Source organism: Equus asinus, chromosome 7 (genome assembly GCF_041296235.1).
Source record: "Equus asinus isolate D_3611 breed Donkey chromosome 7, EquAss-T2T_v2, whole genome shotgun sequence".
Taxonomy (NCBI): domain Eukaryota; kingdom Metazoa; phylum Chordata; class Mammalia; order Perissodactyla; family Equidae; genus Equus; species Equus asinus.
The window spans coordinates 62,783,583-62,806,946 of NC_091796.1; the positions used below are offsets into that span (position 1 = coordinate 62,783,583).

A 23,364-nucleotide genomic window follows, 5' to 3' on the forward strand; every position below is an offset into this window, starting at 1 on the left:
AAAAATCACCTTCAGCAGAATAATCTAGGAACTGTGTTTAAAAAAATGTGATTTCAGGGCCAGCCGTGTTGCATAGTGGTTAAAGTTCGGCATGCTCCACTTTGGTGGCTCGGGGTTCAAAGGTTCAGATCCTGGGCTCGGACCTACAGCATGCTGTAGCTGCGTCCCACATAAAAAATAGGGGAAGATTGGCACAGATTTTAGCTCAGAGCGAATCTTCCTCAAGCAAAGAAAAGAGGAAAGATTGGTAACAAATGTTAGCTCAGGGCCAGTTCTTCCTCAGCAAAATAAGAAAAACAAAAGGTCATTTCTAGGAATCATTTCTGACCACTGCCAGCTGAATTAGAGTCCTGGTGGCGGCAGGGTGACTGGTATTTTGCTTAATAAGTGTTGAAAACCACTGCCAAGAAATAGGATGAATTTGGGCAGTGGCCTTGAAAAATGAAAAACAGTTTAGAAGAGCTATAGTGAAACTGTTAATTTTCCCATGCAATGATTAAGCTTTTTCTACAATCCCTATTATAGGTGTGGACTGGATGGAAGGTGGAAGTAATTGTGTTATGAACCAGCGGATGGTTTTAGGGAGCGATGAGCAGGGAAAGAGAATTGAGATACTGCACTGAGAGTGGGTGCGGGAGCAGGGAGGAACGCAGGGGCCCGGTTCCAAAACTACCAACAGTAGCCCAGGCTCGTGGCCTGGGAGGGCGAGGGTTTTCAAGTCACAGTGCCTGAAAAAAATCTCGGGCACATTTCTTAACCCCTGTGTATCTTAGTAGGCTCTTATTTAAAATGGAGATAATATGTGAGAGTAAAATTTGGAGGTATATATGCTTTTCTGTTATAATTCCTTTCCTTCATCTTCCCTCCCGCTGTGTTCTTGCCTGGATGGACATGTGAGCAGAGTGGCTCAACGTGGAATTAATGATAAATGCGTGTGAGTGTAGGTAGTTCTAGGCTGCAGCCCTGTTATGATTCCATGTTATTTTATTTTCATTCTGAAAATGCTTGTTTATATTTTAAAAATGTAATTTGCCTCTGTGACAATAGAGTCTTAGGCATGGTAGTCCCAAATAGCCTCACAACTTAAGTTCTTGTATGATTCTCTCAGTAAACTATTCTCAGCTTGAGTCTGGTTTCGTCTCTTACTGGCTGTGAGATCTTGGAAAACCTCATGAGCTCTCTGAGGTTCTTTTTCATCGTCTATGACAACAACATGTTGTGGACACGAAGTGAGAATATGTCTATTTTACAACTATGCCTGGAATGTGTAAGCACACAATACAAGTGAGCCCTCTGCCGTGCCTGGCACTCCTGCCCCTGGGTTTGGTGGTGTTCTGTGGAGGCGTGAGACGGCCTTCCCGTCCTGCAGCGGCACGGGTGTCTGGCCTCAGCACCTTGCTGCATCCCTCACGCCATCGCACAACAGCCCTGCATCAAAGGAGTAAGACTTACCATATTATTGATACCAATAGTTATGACTAATAGATATCAGGATAGTATACGACAACTCGGTTCTTTCTAGAATGAACTTTAAGGCTAAGACTAGCGGACTGAAAATGTGCACAATTAAAGATTTTCAGATACAGTAGAGCCTCTTTCTAAAAAAGTTAACATCATATGTATGCTTATCATTTGTTCACCATAAGCCTTTAAAATAGATTTGAGGCCTCTGACAATAAAATACACATATCCAATAAGCCTGTTAAAATGGAAATTGAAAATTTAAAAACCATATAGCAGGAGCAAACAAGTATAATAATCACTTGGGCTAATAAAATTGTCGTGGTTAAGCATTAAACATAGCTCCAGCACTCCCAGATCAATAACTGCTTATTCTCCAGCTGCCCAAAGGAACAGCAAGGAGTGAGGATGGCCATCGTGCATGTTATTCAGCTGATGGTTTCTGAGGACTGGCAGTGTGTGAGCCGAGGTGCTGAGAACCATGGAGGCGGGGAGAAGGCTGAGGCACTCTGGCAAAGCTCCAGGCCTGAGGGAAAGTCCCTGGTGTGGGCGCTGAGCAGTGAGTGATAAGGCGACGCAAGGCGCTGTCAGTCCAGACAACTGGCAGCTTTGGTTCACACTCAGGAGTTTGTCCTTGGTTTTTACATGCCGATCTAGGTCTTAAATGTCCACGTTGCTTTGCCGATCATTAATAACTAATGCATATGATGTTGATACGGTCAGGAGGCATCGCTGCCCATTAGAGTAAGAACTTGAGTCAGTGGTGGATTCAATTATCTGACCTTTGTTTTCTAGTTTATCAAAATATAAGCAAGAGGGTCTATATGTTTACTCAGCTTTATGCAAACCCAAATATGTGAAGAATCATAAATGTGTGAAATACAGTGCTGGAGATGATGTAGTTTTCATAGTGAGTATTTGCTTGACAAAAGGACTCTTTGTAATTATTCTTAAAATGGCAACCTCCTCTCTTAACTTGACCATCGAGTTAGAATTCTTAAAATTGGATTTTCATCTCAGAGTTATGAAGATCCGAAGCTATGACAATACCTGTCAGGAGGATGTCTGTAGTACAGATTCTGGTTGTGTCTTCTGAGCTGAGACAGCTGCGGCAGAGATGGGCATCAGAGCGCTGGGTCAGGAGGGGCTGTGTTCACTTCTCATGCTTTCGTAGCACATCAGAGCACTGTGGAGTGATTATATACAGCCTTGGGGAAAGGATCATTTAACGTTGCTCAATGAACATAAGGGGAGAACATTGACTACAGTATGTAAAAACATATCTGCTTTCAAAACAATTTTTTTAAAGATATTACCATTTTATTTTTTCAGTTTTAGACTTAAATTCCACAGTAGGATGCCCAGGTCCGGGTAGAATAACCGAAATAGCAAGGCCATACTGCTTGAGGCAGAATCTGGCTGGAGGGTTTGCCTTGTCTGTTTTGTGCTTTTGAAACATAAACGTTTGCACTGCAGACTTCAAAGGGGAGGACATTGAAATCAGATTGATTGAAATACTCCAGCTTGAGAAATTTTTCCATTTCCTCTTCAGCCCACAATACACACTTACATACATTTCTTTCAGTTGATAAATCCAGGGCAGCAGGCCTCATTCTGGAAAGGAATGCCGATCTTGCCTTTTCCCACCTGGAATCTTTAGTTATCTGGTACAGACAGCATTATGAGGTTTGGCTATGTCTCGAGTGCTGACATGTCACAATAAACAAAATATAGTGAAAGATCAGAATAGCACCATAGGACAGCAGCTGAATGTAGAACTATTTTGAATAAGTTAACTTTAGTGAGATATAATTTACAAATGATAAAATGCACAGATTTTATGTGTGCATTTTGAAGAGTTTTGAAAAATGTGTGTTCTATATAACCACCACCTTTGTAGTCAGGCCTGCCCCCTGCTCCCTCGCAGACAGTTCCAGGTCTGGTTTCTCTGCCTGTTGTCAAACTTCATAGAAATGGAAGCATTCCACATGAGTTCTTTTGTGTCTGCCCTCTTTGGCTCAACCTGATTTCTGCTTGATTGATGCATGTTCGTGTGTGTATAAACAGTTTATCACTTTTTATTGGTGACTAGCATTCCTTTTGTGCATGTACCACACTTGTTTGTGAGTAGATATTCTCTTGTTAGGCACTGGGGTTTTCAGGTTTTGGCTGTTATTGAATAAAACTGCAAGGAACACTTGTTGACACAGCTTTGTATTTGCATCTCCTATGGGTGGAATTACACGGACCAGGCACATGTTTACATTTATAATAAAGGAGCAGAACATTTTCTAAAGTGATTGTTGCCAGTGACATCGTATGACTGTTCTGAAAGTCCCACAGCCTCACCAAGAATTCCTGCTGTCCTGTCACTTAATTTAGGTCACGTGAGCGGGTGTGTAGTAGTGTTTCATTGTGGTTTATCTAATGAATGGTGATGGTGAGAACTTTTTCATTTTCACGTTGACCATTCATGAAATTTCTTTTGTCAAAGAGTCTATCAAATCTTTTGCCCATTATTTATTGAATTGTCAAGTCTTCTGTCAGATAAATGCATTATAAATGTGGCTTGCTTTTCCTGTTTATTAATGATGATTTTGAAGAACAGAAGTTTTTGATTATGATAAAAATTGAATTTATCAGTTTATTTTCTATGAGTAGCACTCTCTGTATGTTAAGAAATCCTTGAATATCCCAATATCATGAAGATATTTTCTGAAGTTTTCTTCTTGAGTTTGATAGTTTTAGCTTTTATGTTTGGGTCTATGGTCCATTTCAAATTAATTTCTATGTGGGATGTGAGCTGGAGGTCAGCTGGTTCATTGTTTTTTATGTGGATATCCAGCTGATCCAGCACCATTTGTTGAAAAGACTGCCTTTTCTCCATTGTATGTCCTTGTCCTATTTGTTGACAATCACTTGACCATGTATATCTGAGTCAGTTCATGTACACTATCCTGTTCCAAAAATATATTTGCTTATTGTTAAGCCAATACAACACTGCCTTAATAACTGTGGCTTTGTAGTAATTGTAGAAATCAGATAGAATAGGTCCTCCAACTTTGCTCATTTTTTTTTTTCAAAATTGTTGTTCCATCAGGTAATATTTAACATTCAGCCTGAAATACTCGCTGTAGTATTTCTTGTAGTGCAAATCTGTGGGTGATTACTTTCTCGGTTTTTGTCCATCTGAAAATTCCTTTATTTTACCCCTTTTTGAAGGATATGTTTGGGAGATATTAAATCCTAAGTTGACAATTTTTTTTCTCTAAGTACTTTAAACATGTCATTTTATTATCTTCTTGCCTCCACTATTTCTGATGGGAAGTAGGCCAGCACTACTATCACGGTTCCTATATGTGTAATCTGTTGTATTTCTCTGGTTGCTTCCAAGATTTTTTCCTTTGTCTTCCATTTTCAGTAGTTTAACTACGATTTACCTAGTTTTGACTTTTTTTTGTATCAATTATACTTGGGTCTTGATGTTTTTCTTAAGCTTACAAATTGGCATCTTTGGCCAAAATGCAAAGTTTTTTTGACATTATTCCTTCAACTTTTGTTTCATTTGATCACTATTCCTGCTCCACTCTCTCTCTCTTCTCCTTCTGGAGTCCAAATACATGTGTATTAGACTAGCTGATATTATCTCACAAGTACCTGAGGCTCTGGTCATTTTTTAAATCTTATTATATATTTTATATATATATATATTTAAATATATTATATTTAAATTTTATTATATGTACTTTAGATCAATAATCTGAATGAATCCATTTTCATTCTCATTTTCCCATGTTTCTGCCAGTTCTATCTGTTATGAAGCCCATTCAGAAACTTGAAATTTCAGATAGTTTGCTTCTCAGCCCTAGAACTTCCATTTGTTTCTCTTTTATTATTTCTATTTCACCGCTGAGATTCCCTATCTGTTCACTCATCAAGACTGTTTTTTATGTCCTTTGACACATCTTAATAGCTACTTTAAAGTCCTTGTCTGCTAATTATAACATCTGAGTCATCTCAGGGTCTCATTCTATTGACTGCTTTTTAAAAAATTGAGTATGGCTCAATTTTTCACATTCACCTGCTTATTTTCATGTCTAATAAGTTTTGGTTTTTTTTTTTTGTTTTTTTTTTGGAGGAAGATTAGCCCTCAGCTAACTACTGCCAGTCCTCCTCTTTTTGCTGAGGAAGCCTGGCTCTGAGCTAACATCCGTGCCCATCTTCCTCTAGTTTATACGTGGGACGCCTACCACAGCATGGCTGCCAAGCAGTGCCATGTCCGCACCCGGGATCCGAACCAGCGAACCCTGGGCCGCCGAGAAGCGGAACCTGCGAATGTAACCGCTGCGCCACCGGGCCGGTCCCTCCAATAAGTTTTTATTCTGTGTTGGACATTGAGTGATATGGTGTAGAGAGTCAAGAGTATTTGTCTTCCTTTAGAAAGGGTAGAGTTTATTCTATCTGTTAATTACTGGTTTTTTTTTTAATCTTGTCATGGCTTGATTTTAGCCTTTTTTAGGGCTGGTCTAGAGTAGCCCTTACTCTGGGGCTTGGTTCTTACTCCAAAATTGTGGCCTTTTTGGCAATGCAGTCAAATTCTCAAGGTCCTATTAAGATCTCTCCACTCTCTTCTCCCAGTAACGTGTGACCTCCAGTATCTTTGTTTTACTCTCAGCTGTCTATCAGCTGCTCTCTGCTTGGCTTCACCAAGTCTCATCTTACACACATGCAATCTCGCCCTTGACCAGGGTCTTGTGAATAACTGCCACAGACTTCTGGGCCCCTCCTGTGTAGCTCTTCTCCAGTACTCTGTCCTCCAGTTCCCAGTCTGTGTCCCTCAACACGACGTGCTTGCTTCACGTTTCTCCTCCCTGTGCTGCTGTCAGGAAACTCTCCAGGCTGACACTCAGGGCTTGTCTGCGTGTACTTAGGGATTACGTTTCTGTTCCGCCTTTTGTCCAGTGTCTAAAAACAGTCACTTCATATATTTTGTCTAGTTTCATAGTTATTATTGTGAAAGGGCACTCTGTCGTATCCAGAAGCCTAAATCTGGTAGAAATATTCTTTGGAAAGTTATTTTTATGATCACTGGTTCTCAAATTTTAGCGTGTATCCTATTCATCTGGAGGACTTGTTCACACACAGATTGTTAGGCCCTGCCCTTTAGCATTTCTGATTCAGTAGGATTGAGTTGGGACCCAAGAACGTGCATTTCTAACATGTGTGCAGGTGATACTGATGCTGCAAGTCTGGGAACCACACTCGCTTAGAAAGATGGATCTTGAGAAAAAATATTGAGACTTTATTTGGAACTTAGTACACACAATTTAGCTTTTTTTTGGCTTATTATGCCCTGCATAATAAACTTATACTTCACTTGGTTTTTTATAATGCTAGACATTTTGCTCTTTTTATTCAAAGTATGAATTTTAAAAAATTTTGAGTTTAACATTGAAAAGGAAAGATTCTTCTTTTAATTGCTAGAAGTAGAAAGTAGGTTATATAATAATGAAATATTATCATTCTTATTTTTTGTTCTGCACAAATAAATTTGATTCTTTCATCCTGATATGAATCTTCTAGGAGATTTGATTAGTTTCAGAAATAAGTGTTTGATTTTTGTTTCAGAATTTGGGCTTTATTTTAACTTTTCTCAGGCCTGTATGTATATATGTGTCGTGTGTGTGCCAATGTGTGTGTGTGTGTTAGTTAAGATGCAGAACAGTGAGAACCAGGAGTCCTGCTGGCTTCCTCAGGTTTCCTGACAGCTCGCACTTTGTCCTCTGATAGCTACTAAGACAGCTGTAATCTGGTAATCTGTGCTAACCTTGTAGCACAGCTTGTCTGCTCTCTTTGCCTCCATTGACCCAATGGCTCCATTTCCCCACGTTTTTCAGGATTTTGAAATTTATTCCTTCCTTTTTCTCTAACTCGTGCATTTTGCATCAGTATAAGTCTTGTACTAATATCAAATTGGTGACTTACGATGCTGACACGGTTCCTGCAGTGGCTCCCAGGACAGGACATACCCTGTCAACCATGTCACAGTATTTCTTAGTTGGAAAAGTGGATTGGTCTCATCCCTTCCAAATCCCATCGTTCCCTGACAGATTGATTTACCAGCTTCTTTAATTTCTTGGAAAAATCAGTACAATAGCCTTTGGTGGCTAGATTGGAAGGCTGTTTGATAACACATTTTAAATATTGTTTCAGCTATAAAGTGCAATTAATAAAATTCCAATCTCAGTTTCAGAAATCTGTTTTCCAATATTTTGATACAAGGATAGTGAAATACTAATTACTAACCGCTGATTATTCAACAGGTTCATTTTGATGGCTGGGACCACAGATGTGACTGTTGAATGGATGCTGAAAGCCCTGACATTCACCCAGTTGGATGGTGTGACGTCACAGGGTACCCACTGGCAGCGCCATGTCGTGAGTATTTTACACTTTACTGTTGTTTTTTAAATACTTAGCCTGAATTCCTACCTTTTTTATGCTGCATTTTCATGTCCTTATAAGTATTTGAAAGCTAAATATCAGATAGGTAAATTGATCAACCACCCCTACGGCTGCACTGAAAGCCAATTATTTACAATTAAGCCTCAAAGGGCATGCTTCATAGAAATGAAAAGTTATTATCATTAAGAAGTTATTTTGATAGTGTTGTCTAACAGAATCTTCACTTTTTACATTTTAGTTTGGAAAACAGAGTCAGGTCTAAATCTATATCTAATTTGGCCATGCGTTTAGCTGAAAGATTCTTCTTTTAAATATCCCATCTTAATTTTGTTTTATAGAGTAGATTGCAAAATGTTTTTCGAATAACAAATATTTTAAATTTCAGCAATTAAAAAAAACTTTTTAGTTGTAAAAATTTTTTAAACCCTATATTTTATTGGTAGCTTCATTATTTCTGTCTTTCTAGCTACTTTAAGTTAAGGAGGAAATTAACCACTCTAAATTCTAATGAACCTCAAACCAAAATGTCCTTCTAGGGGCTCCTCTGATCAGTTTCGGCTGCATGACTGATAACTGGTTCCAAACACATGTGCAAGCACTGTCCGTTCCTGTGTGTGTTCTGTTCCCTCACTGCTTCTGTTGCCCCACTTTGGCTTCTTGGGATGACGCCAGCGTGTTATTCTGTGAGTGAGGATGTCTTGCATTGAGCCAGCCCAACGATGCTTGAAGCTTAGATCTAAAAGGACTAGCTGCATCTTTGAAAGAATTCCTTCGCTTCTTGTAGAAGTGAGGAGCATCCCTGACTTAATAACTCAATGAACATTTTTACGTTGTGCTGAGTTCTTCAGAACTACAAGATCAATAACGTGCAGGTCCTTGTGAAGCTTACAGCGTGTTGGCAAGCACAGGGTCTGTGCACAGAGAATGTAAAGCAGGGAGACCATGGTCAGTCCCACGGCAGGGGAAAAGCGTGAGCGTTTGTGCTCTGTGGTTTTCTTTGATCCCGCCTTTTATTCTCCCCAATTTCACAGCCCAGCATGCCGGGGAAGTGGTTCTCACTCTGTGTTAACCACCTCCTCCCTCCCCGCACACACATCGGCCCCTCATCCCAGGGACTGTCTCAGGCAGGAATGGCCTCAGTGGAGCTGGCAATGGATCAGCATTTCAGGCACAGGGACAGCACTGCTCTTCACTCCACCTCATCCATTTCCTGCTCCTTTGTCAAGCTGCTGCCTGCCTTCCGATCTGAATGCCTCACATGTACCCTGAGCCTGTGAACCAAACCTGAACTCCACCCATCGCAAGCCAAGCTTGCTTCTCTACTGTAGTTCCCACTCGCTGCCAAAGCCCCTTCTTCTCATGCAGCATCATTCGAGACTCCACTCCCTCCTTACTGCTTCCTCCCCCACAGATACGACCAGTCACCAAGTCTTGGTGGTTTCTCTTTCTTAATTTCTCCAGAATCCACCTTTGACCCCCTTTCCCCCTCCCAATGTCATTGCGCTATTTGAGCTCTCATTGTGGTTCCAAATGATTCACAGGATATGGTCTTCAGTATGCTAGTGAGTTGCACAGAGCCTCCTGATGAGCCTACAATGGATCTAAAAAATTCAAGTTCTAGAGGGAACATTGCCTAGTGGTTAAACATGTGAAATCTGTAGTCAGAATACTTTGATTTGAATCTCAGTTTTACTGCTTGCTTAGCTGTGTGACTCTGTGGCTCTTTCCTCATCTATAAAGTGGAGATATTATTAGTGTCTATTTCATAAATGTATAATAATGAAATGAGATAAATGTATGCATAACACCTCAAAAACTGCCTGACCCATAGTATGTGCTCAGTTAATGTTAGCTATCAGGAAATGATGTAGCATTCTATAGATTTTCATGTTTGCATAAAACCATGTGAATTATTAAGGATTACAAAATTTGAAATTGTGCTAAAACTGTTATATGACTAGAGTTTTCCAAATATTTTAATTCGATTTTTCTTCAGTTTGACTTCCATATGTTAGCAATATTATAAGATTTGTGTTTTGTGTACTCACACTTGGATAATTGGAATCCCTATCATTTGAGAGGAAAGATAATTTGTAATTGCCTGTCTTCAGTTGGTCGTGATATTCTATTACTGTGTGCTTGCTCATTATAAATTCATTTGGATTAATCATTACTAATATGGTTTATTATAGGTTGCTTGTTTAACCTTATAGTTTATAATTATTCATATCTGCATCATTAGTCTTGTTAATTTTTAAATACCTAGACTGTACGATATGCTTATGATATGGTTCTGTATTTATCATCCATGCCCCTATTGTGAAAGCAAAAATACACACGCTCACACATATATAATCCAAGATGCCCAGCTGGACTAGCCCTCCAAAATTTGTTGTGGTATTTATCTGTTAATTTATTTGTCACCGAATTCTTTTTCTGCTGGAAAGAAGAAAGAAATGATTGGTCTAGGTCCTCCAACGAAACAAAGTTTGACAGTCTGGCAGTGACTCTTGAAACAGCTTCACGACTGTCTTTTCTCATTTCTTGCCTGTAATAGTCTGTGTGAAACCCAAATATTGCCTCATTTTTTCCATTTTTAGAACTCTTCACTGTTACCCAGTATCTTACAGACTTGAGACTCCTTTGGATGTACACAAGGCCCTTCCGAGTCTGTACTGTGCTCACCTCCATGCCTGACCCTTTCACCACTTTTCACCTGGGACCCTTCATTTATACCAAACAGAGTTACTCATAGTGCCTTGAATGTTGGCCTTCTAAGATTTTGAAGACAATACGTCACCTTTCTATAGCTGCCTCTATAGCTTAGCTTCCTTTCAGAAAATTCACACCCCTTGGCTGGTGTCAGACGCGTGTGTGATGAAGAGCTGGTGGGAGCACGCGCTCTGCACTGTCGTCACATGGAGTCCACTTTCTGGACTCCTGTCCTGTCTTTGACGGATATTTGTACAGCCAGCCATGTCAAATCATCTTTTATTGCTAAGTGCTATTTTAAGTGAGAGGTTGATGTTATTTACTCATATGGTTCAAACTAAACTTTTAATGTCCACTATCTTTGATAATCAGAGCAAAGGAATTACATCTTGTAAGTAGATCTATAAAACCACACACAGCATTTTATCATATATGAACAGATGAAGTCATCTCATCAACATTAATTTGCATATATTTTAAGGTATTTTCAGATACTTTAACTTTCAGATATATTTTTCACACTACTGCTTTACTTTCGTTGTATTTGTATGACTCACGATTGCCTTCAGTACTTTTTACATAGAATATAATAGCTTTATTGATCATACATTGCAAAGACTACTCAAAGGTTACGGCTTGGAAAAAAATCTTGAAGATCATCTAATCGACGCTGTCATTTTATGGGGACAGAACTTGACTTGAACTTTATCTATTTTATTGATTTACCCTAGCGAATTTTTACAAAAGCTATCAGAGCAGGTTGCCTAGTATTGGTATTCTGTGAAAATAAAAGTGATCAAAAGAAAATATGAGGTTGACTGTTTTTTAATCTATTATTCTCATCTGTTTTCCTTTATGAAACTTTTTCCTTGACCCTTTTCCAATATATTTGTAACTCAGTATTATAATAAATGCCTTGGAAACAAAAGAAGGAAAAGTATATATTTAATATATGAGTTTTTTCTTTCTTCAGTGACTTTCCAATTTATGTTTGAGGGAGCTGCAGTTTACAAATGTATGAAATAGAATAAAATGACACAGCTGCCTGAGTAAATGAATGAGTAAAAACTAAATGTTGATGCTAATGTGGTTTTAATGAGTAAGCAGAAAACCACAGGGCTGGTCCAGCTGGGCCTCTTGGAATGGTGCTGAGCTGGGATCAGAAGAGCACAGGGGACCTGGACCAGTGGAGGGAGAGTGACGGCCTCTATGGAGATGGAAATGGCACAAGTGAAAACAAAATTAGAATTGATTGGTTCTCATACAAATTTTATTAGAAGTCATTAAAATGTTATGTTTTCCAAGATGAGTGGTAGTCCCTTTAGTTTGTTTTTATTTATCTAATGCTATTTAATCAATATGTTTACACTCGTTGCAGAAATTGAGCCAATACATAGGACATGCTATAGATGCAAGCTTCTGCAGAAATGTGGGTGCAGTATATTTTGGTGAAGATCATGATATCCAATAATTCATAACATTCAGTCATTAAGGCCTCATATAAGTTCTTAAAAAGGTAACTGTGAAAAGCCTCCTGAGAGTGAGAACTTGAATGCTCCCACTCAACTGGGAAAGGAGCCCTCTTGCATGGCCCAGTGATGACAGTTCCTCCTAGCCACCATCCCTACCATGGCTGCTCCACTGTGGTTCACTCTGTATCCCGCTTTCAGGTTAGACACTCCTTTTCTCATATCAGGAGAGCACAGTTTGTTTTATCAGATCTATAGTCCTTCTTGGTGGACTTTTTCTACACTTCGGATCAAAATTAAATACTTAAGATGTAGCATTACTAAGTTGTCAAGATCTTTTGTGTTGTGCTTTTGTCGATGCAAATAATCCATAACCAATCTATAAATCAAAATTGGGGTGAGTTTATTATGAGCCAGATCTGAGGACAAGCTACCCTGGGGCCTTCCTTCTCTGAGGAAGGAAGGGCACCAAAGAAGTGGGGTGTACATAGTGGTTGTATACCTGGAATGAAGAGCATACATCACATATGATAGGAATGTCCCTTTTACAACAGTCATGGGATTGCCTAGCCGGCACGGCACAACTATTCACACAATAGGTGATAGGTCTGCTGTCTCCATGGACACAGCAGGAAGCAGGTCTGTGGTCCAGAGTTGGGTGGTCACAGGTGAGCGCAGCAATCAGTTCCTAGCCTAGGGAGTGATGCGTATCCTTAAGGAAATGCCATGTGGGGGAAGTTGCATCTTTATCTTAAGGGCATTTGTTCTTGCCTTTGGGACATAGCAAATACTTAAAGCAGATGTACAATGCATGCTCAACGCCCTGTCAGGCCCTTTCGGAAAAACAAGGTCAGGCCAAATTAGTGTTACACCAAATGGCTTCCTCATATACTCCAATATATCCTATTGCTTGCTATTTATTTATCACTTTGCAATCCATGAATGTCCTTAAAATGATAGAAAAATATCAGAACTAAAACACCATGCCTACCTCGGTCATCTACCAGAGTCCTTTTTGACAATTTTTTTAATCACATCATTTGGAGACAGTAACTCCAGTCACATTTGATGTTAAATTTTTTTAAATAGAGCTCATTTCTTTTTCTATATTGTTAATTATTTACCAGCAGATTACCTACTCCATTGGACAATGGGATGTTTGATATCTCTCGCTTTGGAAATTAACCAAGCTTGAGAAGCAAGATGATAAACTTTGGAGTTAGAAAGCTTCGATTTAAATTTCCATCCTGCTCTGACGGACTGTGCCTCTGGGCGAGTTACTTCTCCCAGGTCCCGCAGGCTTGAATACCTTAAGGGCTGCTTTCGGGTGTCTGGCGCACAGAAGCCCTTCGGTAACGGCAGAGCTGGGGTGAAGAGCGCAGGCACATTTACTCCCCATGCTACCGTTTCTCTTCATTGATCCAGAAAATTGAGAGTTGACTTTATTTCCTAAAACTTACACAGCCAGTATGTTTTTTTCCTAGGTACTTGTTATAATTGCTCTATCCGTAAAGTGGTTGCTGATCTCTGAGCGAATAGTGAATAGCATTTAGGACAGTTCAAAACGTTTAGAATTATTGACTTAGACTTAAGACAAGCAGCCCCTAGAAGCCCCATTAAACTGAGAACTAAAACACTTTGCTGTTCCTTAAAAAAAAAATCTGAATACCTCATTGCAGTTCTGCATTCAAGTGCAACATAAGGGTTTTTTCCTCCCACCAAGCAATTCTCTGACACCAGCTGCGTGTCCTATAATTCAGCTCCATTCTGGCACTGTATGCCTGGCGTTAGCATCAGATTGCACAGGTGAAGGGCTCGGTCCCTCAAGCCCGCCCCCCACTTCAGATACCCACTGCAAGTCCAAGTTGTTATCTGTGCTTCTGACCAACTGGTTCACGATGCCCTCCTTGGGTTCAGTTAGTTTGCTAGAGCAGGTCACAGAACTCGGGAAACCAGTTACGAAGAGCTAGCTAAGGTGAGGTCCTGAACCAAGAAGCTTCTGGCTCCTTGGAGTACGTGGCCAGGCACGGGAGCACGCGGGTGCGTTCTGATTCACTAACCTGGAAGCTCTCCAAAGCCCATCCTTTTGAGTTTTTATGGAGGCTTCTTTTCCTGGGAGTGATTGATGAAATCATTGGCCATTGAACTCAATTTCCCCAGAGGTCAATGGGCAGGGCTGAAAGTTCTAGCCCTGTTATCACAGGGTTGGCACCCCTGGCAACCAGTGTCCTTAGGAGCCTTCCAAAAGTCACCTCACTAACATAACAAAAGGCCCCGTAAGTGCTCTCTCCACAGGAAGTTCTGAGGATTTTAAGAGCTCTGTGCGAGGACAGGGACTAAGACTAAGTATATATTTCTTGTTATAAATCACAATATCACAGACATAAATATGCCAGCGGTGAAATAAAATTATTCTGACTAAGTTGTTCAGTAGCTTTCTAGTTGTCAAATCAAACGGACGGAGCCAGTTCTCATCTGTGCCTTGTCTATTAAGCACGGTGTGCTATTCCCTTGTCCCTGGTGTAGGCAGTGGGGCTTTCCTCACGTCTCCGCCTTCCTCTCTTAGTCTGTGCCGACAGCTCCTCTGCCTCTGGGCGGAGTGCGTGTTCCCTGTGCCTCGTGCTGGTCCTGCTAGCATTTGGGCAGGAGATGAAGTCCTTTGCAGTCAACGGTCACCTCCTCTCCCAAACTTTGCCTGTTGTCCTCGGGGACATGAATCGTCCCTCCACCTTGTTATCCTCCAGTACTCTGTCCTGTCTTCTGCTGTGTTAGTTACATTTTTCTTGCCACTTTCATACCAAGAATCCGCCGATGGCTTTCGGTCTCACACAGGCATCGTTTCAAAGCGCTTCCTCACACCTGGAGGCCCCCCACATCCGCCCCTGGCAGCTCCCCGGAGAGTTTTTACTCTCGTCTTCACTCACTCAGTGCCTGCCACACTGGCCTTTGTGACATCCTCAGCACACCATCCTTACTTTTGCCTCTGCTGTTCCCTCGACTTGGAGCTTTGTGCCACCACCTGCTCCCAAGGCTTGTTCAGATGTCCCCTCCCAGAGCTGCCTTCTCTGCCCAAGCAGTCCACAGACAATGCCCCCACCATTCTCTAGCCTCTTAGCCACCGTTGTGTTTCTTCACGGCAGTTCCCACAGGCTGACATGATATGATATGCTTATTTGTTTCGATCTCGTCCCTCCTTCCGTGCTGGAATACCTCTCCCACCGTGGCAGGGACGTGATGCTACTGGTCCTCCACTGCACGTGCGATGCCACCTCCACAGAGCAATGCAGGCTCGGAATCAAGAGAGAGTCACTGAACGAATGAAGGAGCGAATGAATGGGGGGCTCCGCTTTTACACCACAGATCCCCTGCAGCCACCGCCCCCGACTCCCCCCACGGACTACCTCCTTCTTCACACGCTGGACCGCGACGGCTCAGCCTGTGTCCTCTGCGCAGCGCGGCCCGCAGTGAATATCTGTCGCATTTGCTGGTTGTTTTCCTACGTTTTACAACTATAATTCGTCTATACTTATTTCACCCTCCCTGCTCCTTCAGCCCTTGTTTTAAACACTATTAGAAATCAGAGTTAAACAGAAAAATATTCAATTGCGTGGAAAGGCTTTGTTAATGTTTTCAGGTAGGAATAGTAATAATAAAATAAAAATATGAGAGATCGCAGTGCCTCTAATAGGGTGTATGTAGCTCGAGACAAAAGAGTCGTTTTTTAAATTGGATGCGGACTTGGATGTGCTGCTTGGGGACTGACAGGCTTCTCACTAGGCACTCCTGCAGCGCTTTTCTGAAATGACAAAGAACCGAGATGCCATGATAAGAGCTGCTGGGGTGTGGAGTGACACAAAGGGCTGCTCAGCCCCAGGGAGGGCGCCCCTGTGCAGGCGACCGTCCTGTAGGGGGAGGCCAACGTCCCCATTCCTGCTGTGAACACCGCGCATCACAGACTTGAGGGGAGCAAGGCTGCGCCCTCAGCGTGAGTGTAAAAGCAAGTAGATGGAGGAGGAAGCCTTTGACCCTAGTCTCAGAGAGTCTGAGCCAGCCTGAGGCACTGCTTTCTCCTTGGGGGTCACCACAGATGCGGGTCGAGAACATAAAACGGGCAGAGTCCTCTAGCGTATCAGGCCGCGACCTGCCGTTCAGGGGTGTTGGACGCAGCGGTTTACAGAGAGGGGTTTCCAGCCCTGGTCAGAATGTACTTCCTGACTTGCCTGAACCCTACAGCGTGTCCTTTCCTGATCATGTAAGACTCCCCTCCACACCGCCCGCTCTGTAGGTGGGAAAGTGGGGGACCCAGCTGGTGTGAGACTCCAGGCTTGGAGAGGCCCATGGAAGGGCTGAGAGAAAGAGACGGCACCCTCTGTTTTGCAGCATCAGCAGTGTTGCATGAGGTATGCTGGCAAGAGAGTGGCAAAAAATAGAAATAGATGACATTGCAGCCCAACCTCATATCTGCCCATCATTCGCGATAATCAGCATCTCACAGGACGTGCAGCTGCGTCTAGGCAAAGGCTGACCTTACCTTTCCGTAAAGAGGAGGATTCCCCTGGCTTTGTATCTCAACATGCTTCCCCCAAGTTGTGTGGTCCCAGCTGTTTGCTTTAGTCCCCCAAGCTCTCTTTCTGTGGCGTTTATATCTTGACCTCAGGCTTCTGCTCACCCACCAGCCTTTTCAGAGACCCTGTGCCTCATTACTGAGGAATAAAAGAACTTCCGTGTCCCACACAGATTGTGCTGTTTTTGGGCTCATTAACTTGGCTGCTGGACACTGTTGCCTCATCACCGCCTACCATTTGGAAGCAGCTATGTGGGATTTTTTCCCCCAGAGATGTAGAGCCACCCTTTAGTATACCAAAGAAGCAAATAGCTGCCCATTGCCCCAGCCTCATTTTGGGGCTCCCTGTTCATAAAGAAATGCCCACTCCAATGACAGCCTAAAGAGGGGGAAATGGAGCAGAGGGGGAAATGCAAGAAGAGAGAAGGAATGTGAGTACACACAGCTCTGAACTCCTTGTCTTCTTTTCGCCTCTCATCTACTCCAGTCACTCCTTTATTTCAATTTCTTGAACACAAATTCTTTCCCAGGGCCTTTGCATATGCTATCTTCTCTGTCTAGAATGGTCTTTCTGCTCTTCTAACAGATGATTCTTTCTCGCCCTTTAGAATTCATCTCAAATATTCCCTTCTGAGAACGGCCTTCCCTGGCCACATTATCTAAAGAACAGCGCCACTACGATTTCCCATTGCACCACTTCCTCTTCTCCATACTGCACATCACAATATGTAATTATTTTAATTGTTTCCTTGCTTTTTATCAGTAGCTCCCATGAGATTGTAAACTTTCTGAGTGGAGGGACGAAGAGTGTTCTGTCTGTCAGCATTCCTCCAATATCTGGCTTCCAATAAATGTTGACCTGCGTGTTCATTGCTCTATCTGAGAGTTGGTTATTCACTCATGCTACAACAGCATGCATCTCTAGAGGCCGCCTGGGCTCTCACCTGCAGCCTTATGGTGTGAATTCTTGAGTAGTAGCTGTGGAATTAGTCTAGTCAGGCCTAGGAGGAGAGACACGGGCCAAAACACCCCCCACTGCTAACGAAGGAAACTGTCATAAATAAGGAGTTGACAGGCAGAAAAAGGAGATTTCTTAGCTGGCTTCCACGTCTAAATAATTTTGTCATTGTTCTTTCTTTAGCTTCTGTTTGCTTTATATTTGGAAATAATTGTGATGCTTGATTACAAAGTAAATTAAATGAAGCATTGTTATGAAGTTAAAGTGTGTGTTAATAAAATAATAGTACAAACTATAATAATATCTATGGCCCTTATAATTTCTGTTAAAGACCTTGAGAACATTGCTAATCTATTTAAATGTTAAACATAAACAAGCATAATAGAACATAACTTGATGAAAGTTATAGCTAAATTTTTATCCTATTTGGTTCGTTACACAGCACATGTATAAATGTAACTGAATGATGTGTAAATATACCATATGACTGGTACACTGTTTATCCTGTTAAGTGAGAGAAAATACTTAAATCTACGTTAAGAAATGAATGATTAATAAAGCTCTCTTTAATGAACATTTGGGACCCTGTGGAATTAGACAAGTTTTCTTCCATCGGAGATGGAAATTTACAAGACTATCAAATAAGAGTTAATGCGATTATAGTCCAGGTCTGGAATGATAAATATGATGATGGATAGATGTCGTTCTGAGCATAAAGTAAAGGTTGTTAACTTAGCCAGGTAACATTTTCAATTTCATTCGATTTTAAAGAGAATTTCATCAAGAATCTTTAGTACTTATTCTTCCAAAATACAGCGAGCAAGTAATCAGCAATTTTAAGAGTCTCTGAGTACTCATCGACTTAATAGACAATTATAGCGTATTGCGTTAAAAAAAATTAGCTATTTTAGAAGTCCCTAATTACAGATTTACTTGTAGACTTATCAAGGAAAAATAGTACATTTCAAAATGTACTTACAATCCTAATGATATTGTCTGTTTTAAATGTTCCTTATCGAAGTGCTTCTCCTGTGCGCTCTCCCTCCTGGGAGGGAGGTGTGAGGGCAGAATTTATCTACAGACTTTGCTCTGAAACTTGCTCTTTTGGTGCCTACTGCTAACTCAGAACAACTTTGCAGATTATTTTCTCCTTGTAGCTAGACAGCTTCACTCACGACCGTTCACGGGTGGGATGTCACGGACAGAGCGGTCCTAGTCATCCACTGCGGATGCTGATAGCGTGTATCTAAACTAAGTGCAAAATTACCGACCTTTACAACAAATACACACTAACTTCTAAAAGTCATGAAATAACTCAGTGGCCTGACAGTAAATTGAAACAGATTCGCATCCTAGCCTGGTATATGAGTCGTATCTGGCCGTCAATTTGTGAACGTCAGCATATGGATGTCCAGTGGAGATCCTGGATGGGGCAGGAGACCTTTCAGGATTTCTCTGAAACAATTTTCACCTTGTACAGAGGGGATGAGATGCAATTATTATAGTCCTGCCCCTACATCCCCCTACAGGGCCTGATTAACGGAAACTTGAGTGATTAACTGACTGCCTGAAAATATTACTTGAGGAAGGGTCATAGAGGGCAGTGTTGCTGTTGCCACTGAATAAAGATTTACTTAGTGTCTCGAACATTCTGAGCACAGTGCTAGGCCTTGGAAAGTCCTGTGGGACGTAGTCCGCACTGGCGACCACGATGATGAAGCCTGGAGGGGAGATGGCCCTGTGACCAGGCACCACCATGGCCTTGGTTCGGGTCCCGCAGGGCTGCTCTGGCTCCGCAGGCACCCGGATTCGGTGTGAAGAGGCTGAAATTCCTCCCCAGATGCTTTCTCCTACTCACACCGAAGTCTGCTCTCACACTTGGGGGCAGAGTTGGGTGGGAAGGGGGTGAGTGCAACACGAGATGTTGCTTTAAGACAAGCCCAGTGGTAGATGTTTTGCTCACTTGCCTTTCATGGTATTAGAAAGATTAAAAAATACTTGTCCCTTAGATATATCCTTAAAGGACTCCCTGGAATGAAAATAGAATCAAATATTTTCTAATGTAAAATAAACAGTATATATTTGCATTATGAAAGAAGCCATATAGAGATTATGGGGGATTTTTTTTTTCATTTTACTTTGCATTTTAAGCAACCAAGAATCGAGAAATTAAAAATATGCACAAACCTAAAATTTAATGAACACTGCAAATGATAAACTTATAGAACTGAAAATGGTATAGCATATTTGGGAACTAGGAACCTTTGGCTTACATGTTACTTTTCATACATTGTTTGATATTTATTTCAAACCAAAAATTAAAAATTAGAATTTTCTCTTTAGCAAAGTGATGTTTCACTTCAACACATAAAATTACTGTAATTAAGAAATGGCAGGACACCTTTCATGGGGCTTTGGGTTGACAGCTCACTGCATCTGTACATCCAGAGCTTTCCTTCCAGGACTTGCTCACAGGACTGATACCGAGGAGCTCCTCATCCGAGGGGCTGCAGATGCAAAGTTAGAGCTCCTTTGACCAGCCAGTAGCCTCTCTCTACTCTGTCTGAGGTGGCTCCTGGATGTCTTCTGCGGCATCTCACCCACCCTAGAGCATTCAGTAGAATGCTCCCAATTTTACTTGCATCATTCCTTCACAAAAATTTTTCATATTTAATGTTGCTTATATAATCACCAAATGCTTGAAAGCCATAAAGAGTGAGGACATGGCTTCTAATAGCATACCGCTTTTCCTTCTGCGTTACTGACCCTTTCATCAAGACGTGGTTCCCCTAGAATAATCCTACATTCTCCTTATTGCTGCTTTACTTGACTATTTTGCTGAACATTAAAAGCTTTTATGTCCTAAGGAATTGTAAAAAAGCAGGGTAAAAAAAAATAATGGTTTTGCAAGTTTTCATTTTTTAATGTGCAGTTTGTGTTTTTAGATTGGCAAGAACACCGTCCATCATTTTTTTTGAAGTCATCATTCTCTTTTTCATATCAGTGGACCTGTTTTGTAAAGGAAGTCATTAGAACAGGAGAGGAATCTTTTTATGTAATATCTCTGACCAAATTTTATACAATGCCAGGCAGCCGGGGAAAATTCAGCGACACAGCAGAGTCACATCTTATTCTAGGGTTATCTTCTAAACTTAGCAAGTAAGGCAAAACATGTGTTTAGTCACAGTTACTGAAAAGCCTGTCTCAGTAAGCCCAGCACAGCGGGTCAACCCTCCATCACTGAATTCGACAGTTGGCATGTGTTGGGCGCTTGGCGAAGTGTTTGGCGCGAGTCGAGGGTCATGCTGTGTGAAAACTGTACTGCATTTTTAAACACCGGGATCACTGCAAGCTCAGGAATCTGCTCACATTGTGAGGAGCGCGTGGGGGCTGATGAGGGGAGAGGCGGTCTCTGACTCTCTGCGCATGCTCCTTCCCCCATCCATCGCTGAGTAATGTGGTGGCGTCACTGAGACTTCATTCTCTTCCTTTCACATATCTGACTACCTCGATGCGCATGGCTACCCTTCCTATCTTTTAAAGCTAGGAATAGTTGATTAAGAAAGTTTGTGTATATATACGTATAAAAGTTTGATTATAACAATTGTTGGGCAGCGTATCAGAGTGAAAAGAGCACAGATCTGCAAGTTAGGAACCTTGAAGTCTTGTCCTAACTGCCATAATATGATTTACGATCTAGCACAAATTATTTTAGCTTTCTAAATGTTTATTTCCTTATTTGCAAAAATAAGTGGATGGACTAGGTCACTGATTCCCAACCTGGCTGGGGGACATGCAAGAAATAAGAGTCACAAGCTAACCTGTGGAATTCTGATTTTTGAGGACCTGGAAATTTATATATTTAAACATCTTTGAGTCCGTTCCAGCTTTGTGTGCCAGTTACGGGCCGGGTCTCTGCATCTTCTAGTAGACTCCCAGGCCCTCTGGACCCCTCTGTGCCCGTGGCCTTGGCTTTGTGGAGCACAGTGTGTCGCTGTCTTGCTGCTCTAGACTGGACTGAAATGGCACTCAAACAGCCACGGGCAGGTTAGACTTTGAAGGTCAGACCCTCTGACGGGAGCGTTCTCCGAATGGAGTGCCTTTAGATCTATAGTGACTGTGAACGTTGTTGTTTGCTCTTTTGCTCAGGCAGTAGGTAGGGGTCTGGTCCATCGCATTTTGTTGCGTGGAGCTCCCTGGGGGGCAGCACTGGCACTCACGCTCAGTAAGGGCCTGTCCTTTACTCTCAGTTCTGTGATCCAGACTAGCTCAAAGCCACCAGTGGGTAAACTAGTACACAGGTCTTGGAGGGAAGGGGAGCTGCTCCTTCTGTTTCATCCAAGCATCTATTATAGACATCAGGGTGGAGGATTCCCTGCCCATTAGAAACATGGCTATTCTGCCAAGACTAGTGATAAGTTATTCCATTGGGAATGTCATTAATAGTAGAGTTGGGTTTAGAGGAGGAGCCATGGGGAGAAATATAATTATCAATTATATTTTATATATATGTATATTTAAAAAAGTTAGATGGATAGGTAGATAGATAGATAAAAGAGCTTCTCAAATGACTCCAAACATTTTCTGTTAAGAACGGTCCAAAGCTTTTTGGGAATGGCGGTCCTGAATGTGGCTGTGTTTGGTCAGAGCTGATCTGATGAGGGCATGGATGCCATAGGTACTGCTGTAGATGCAACTTGCAGTGTATTGGAAAGATGTTATAGTCACCCCGCCTTGGAGTCTTGCATTGTAGAGTGTGTTTAATTCTTCTAAATCATTTTTATATTTATAAATGTCTGGTTATGAAAACAGATAACATTTCTATCGGCAACTAAGTTTGATTTTTTTAGTCTGCAAATTATGTGTGACACTTTCAATGAAAATGGAACCTATTAACTAATTTCCTCTTTTGGGAAAAGGGGAAAAAAGCAGTTCAAGGATTGGGGAAACTCAAAAATAATTCATAAGCAACTGTGAAGTGAAACCCAATATTTTAGGTCTGTCCCTTACCTCTGCTCATATGAGTAAGAAAGATCCTAGGAATAAGGAAGGCATAAGTTACAATCCTGTGGCTTCTATTTATTGCCACGTTGTGTGAGGCCAAGTAGGGGGAGGGAGGCACAGGGAGAGAGAGAGAAAGCGAGATAGAGAGTGAGAGAGAATGAATGAGAAGGAGAGAAGGGGTGGTTTTACAGCATTTTCACTGAGATTGGGTGGGAATAATCCATTTACGTAAACCAAGTGCCAAATTAGTCATTTTTTTAAAAAAAAAGAAAGTTGATTTCATATGAAAGGCAAGCTAAAGGAGGTTCAGGGCGAAAGAAAGTAGTTTTAGTTTTTTATAATATCTTTGAGAAAGAATTTGTATAAAAGTTAAGGTTTAGAAGACAAGTGCATCTGTTTTGTTTCTTAAAAATAATGAAAAATTGAAATAGGATGATCTAGTGAAGTGGCATTCGTATTAAGCACCTGTAGACGCCACATTACCCTTCAGTCCCTCACAGTAAGGCTATCAGTTAGAGATATGGTTACTTCAATTTAGTTTAGTGACACCTAATCCGATCTTTCTGTGTGCCAGTAATCTCTAAGGTTTTTTTCTACTCTTAAAATTCCATGCTTCTGCACGATCTGTGTGAACCTCTCCCAGCTTTCCCCTTCCGTCAATCAAGAGTGTCATTTCCCTGAGTTTTTGAAAGATTAAAAACTGGGTTACGAAACCAGTTGGAATTTCATGA

General features: G+C 41.5%; 1 protein-coding gene across 1 annotated transcript in view; it reads left to right on the forward strand.

Annotated features, from left to right (window-relative positions):
* L3MBTL4 (L3MBTL histone methyl-lysine binding protein 4) overlaps positions 1-23,364 on the forward strand; it is a 469,197-nt gene that overhangs the window by 270,519 nt on the left and 175,314 nt on the right. Inside the window, 1 exon segment of the mRNA XM_070514531.1 lies at positions 7,785-7,876. Within this exon segment, the coding sequence (XP_070370632.1) occupies positions 7,785-7,876 (92 nt within the window).